Genomic DNA, 2,444 nt, shown 5'->3' with positions numbered 1-2,444 from the left:
GATGGGTTTCTTCCAATGTACCTTTTATTTACCTGTGTGCTAGCTGAATTGGTAGCGTAAGCAGCACTGTCTTGAAGTTGTGTACCTTGTGAATGGAGAGAGTTACCGCTCTTTACTATTTGTTAAATCTGGCACAGATAGTTGAGACAGCAGTTGCCTCCTCTGCTGTTGTGATGGTCATAGTCGGACACGACTGACTATCATACACGCGTCAATGTTTGGTACTTTACATCTGTGTGTGTGTGTGTGTGTGTGTGTGTGTGTGTGTGTGTGTGTGTGTGTGTGTCTCTCTCTCTCTCTCTCTCTCTCTCTCTCTGTGTGTGTGTGTGTGTGTGTTCCATATTTTTACGGTGATGAAGATGACCTGTGTTGTGTATTCCTGTATCGATTATTTAAAAGTGTTGGTCGGGGCGGGGAAAGGCGTGCGCGTGGGCGAGTGTGTGTGTGTGTGTGTGTGTGTGTGTGTGTGTGTTTGCATGCGTGCATATGTTGTCGTACACTGCCGTAACGTCTGTGTTGAAGACTTTGCTGTTGGGAACCTGTGACCTCTAGCTTGATGAAGCTGGGTGGAGGAGAAAGAGGAGGAGGAGGTGTGTGTGTGTGTGTGTGTGTGTGTGTGTGTGTGTGAGAGAGAGAGAGAGAGAGAGAGACAGAGAGACACACACACACATGCGCGTAAAAACAATAGTGTAGTGTATGAAATTTTCTTTCAGATTACTATCTCAAAACTCATACAAATAACAAGGAAACAAACTGCTTAATCTATCAATGATTACGATGATCTACATCAAAATTAAAAACAAAAACAAAAAACCCCCAAAGATGTCAAAAAACAATCATAACATAAAATGCAAAAGCATACCGGTTGGTAAGGAAGCAAAGAAGACTGAGAATTCACGCAGTCACACAATTCAACATACAACAGAAGAGGCCCAGCCTTAAGTACCCGTGAGTATGGAATGCCAAGTAGTGTGCACACTAGTGTGATACTGTGTATCGCTACATCACTGTCGCTAGACTGTGCAAAATACGAGAGATAAAAAAGGAAAAAGAAAAAAAAAAAAAAAAAAGAAAGAAAGAAAAAAGAAATCATCATGAAAAACATCCACACAGCAAAGAATTGCAGCACATCCTCAAATGGGAAAGACTGGAACACAAACACCAGAAGAACATACTATCCTGGAACAGAAAATATGCAGATACCACAATAACATAACCGTCATATGGGAGAAGAAAAAAAAAAATCAAAAGATGATGATGACGACGATGATAGCAACAACATTGTAACCTGACCACAGTGACAGTACTTGTTTCCTTCAATTTTATTTCAATTTTCTTTTTTTTCCTCCCACAATTTGAGAAACTGTGACTTGTTAATATTCTGTAAACATGTTTACTTCCTTCACTGAAAAGTTTGACCTGCAAATAGGTAACACTACACAGAAAAAACCCCCAACAAACCCCAAAACCCAAGCCAAAACAAAGCACAAAACCCAATAAACCATCATTAATGTCCTATCGATCCCTGAGAAAAAAAAGGATCTGTTTCCATATAAATTCATACGTCTCATAATGATATTCCAAACCATACACCACGCGAAACATACGAACACACTCATCTCTGAACAATGTATAGCTGTTTTGAAAGCAACCCAGCCTGCCTTTTTTTCGATAAACTGTGCGCACTGTGTACATGGAATGCTTGTGAAAATAACTGGTATGGAATCACTACTTTGCATGTGGAAGACTGAAAAGAAATCATTGTGACACAAGGATGGTACTACTACTACTACTACTACTAATCATGATAATAATCATATTAGTATCGGTGATGATGGTGATAATAATATCAAACAAAAATAAGTAGATAAAAATGTGGACGAAAGGGTTTCAGCCTGTATATACAATATCTCTGTACATTAATGTTTTACAGAAATGAACTGAAAATCAGGGGAAATAAACAGATCAGGGGGAACTCAGCAGGAACTGAATTTCTTTTTTTTTTGTTTTGGTTTGTTTTTGGTTTTTGTTCAATAGTAATTCCTTTATTTACAGTCGCACGGACTCTGGGTTCTTGGTGTAGCCAGCGTTGTCGTAGGCGCCTTGAGCCCCCCCGCCATTGTTGGCCCCGCCATTCTTCTCGTTGGGAACGGTGTAGGGAAGGCCCACTGGGGCGTAGCGACCCGTGCGGTTCTCTGGGTCGGCAGGTCCCCAGTCTGGGCGAGGCTTGAAGCATCCGGGCTGGAAAGGAAGGGGGTGGTGAGTGATGATGGGGTGTGTGGGTGGGCGGTGTGTTGTGTTTTGTGTGTGTGTGTTGTGTTGTGTGTGTGTGTGTGTGTGTGTGTGTGTGCTATGGTGAGGGAGTTAAGGTCAGAGAATTTTGGATTAGAAAAAAAAAAATCATGGATACAGTTTCACACACACACACATACACACACGCACGC

At 41.4% G+C, this 2,444-nt stretch overlaps 1 protein-coding gene across 1 annotated transcript in view; it reads right to left on the bottom strand.

Moving 5' to 3' along the window:
* Nucleotides 1-690: 690 nt before the first annotated feature.
* Nucleotides 691-2,444, bottom strand: part of LOC143298673 (sodium- and chloride-dependent glycine transporter 2-like) — a 41,284-nt gene continuing 39,530 nt past the window's right edge. The window contains exon 14 of the mRNA XM_076611556.1: nt 691-2,241. Within this exon, the coding sequence (XP_076467671.1) occupies nt 2,050-2,241 (192 nt within the window). The 3' untranslated portion in view covers nt 691-2,049. The remainder of the gene's footprint in view (nt 2,242-2,444) is intronic.

Source organism: Babylonia areolata, chromosome 24 (genome assembly GCF_041734735.1).
Source record: "Babylonia areolata isolate BAREFJ2019XMU chromosome 24, ASM4173473v1, whole genome shotgun sequence".
NCBI lineage: Eukaryota > Metazoa > Mollusca > Gastropoda > Neogastropoda > Buccinidae > Babylonia > Babylonia areolata.
The sequence above is the reverse complement of the archived record's forward strand: the minus strand, read 5'-3'. Positions and strand labels throughout refer to the sequence as shown.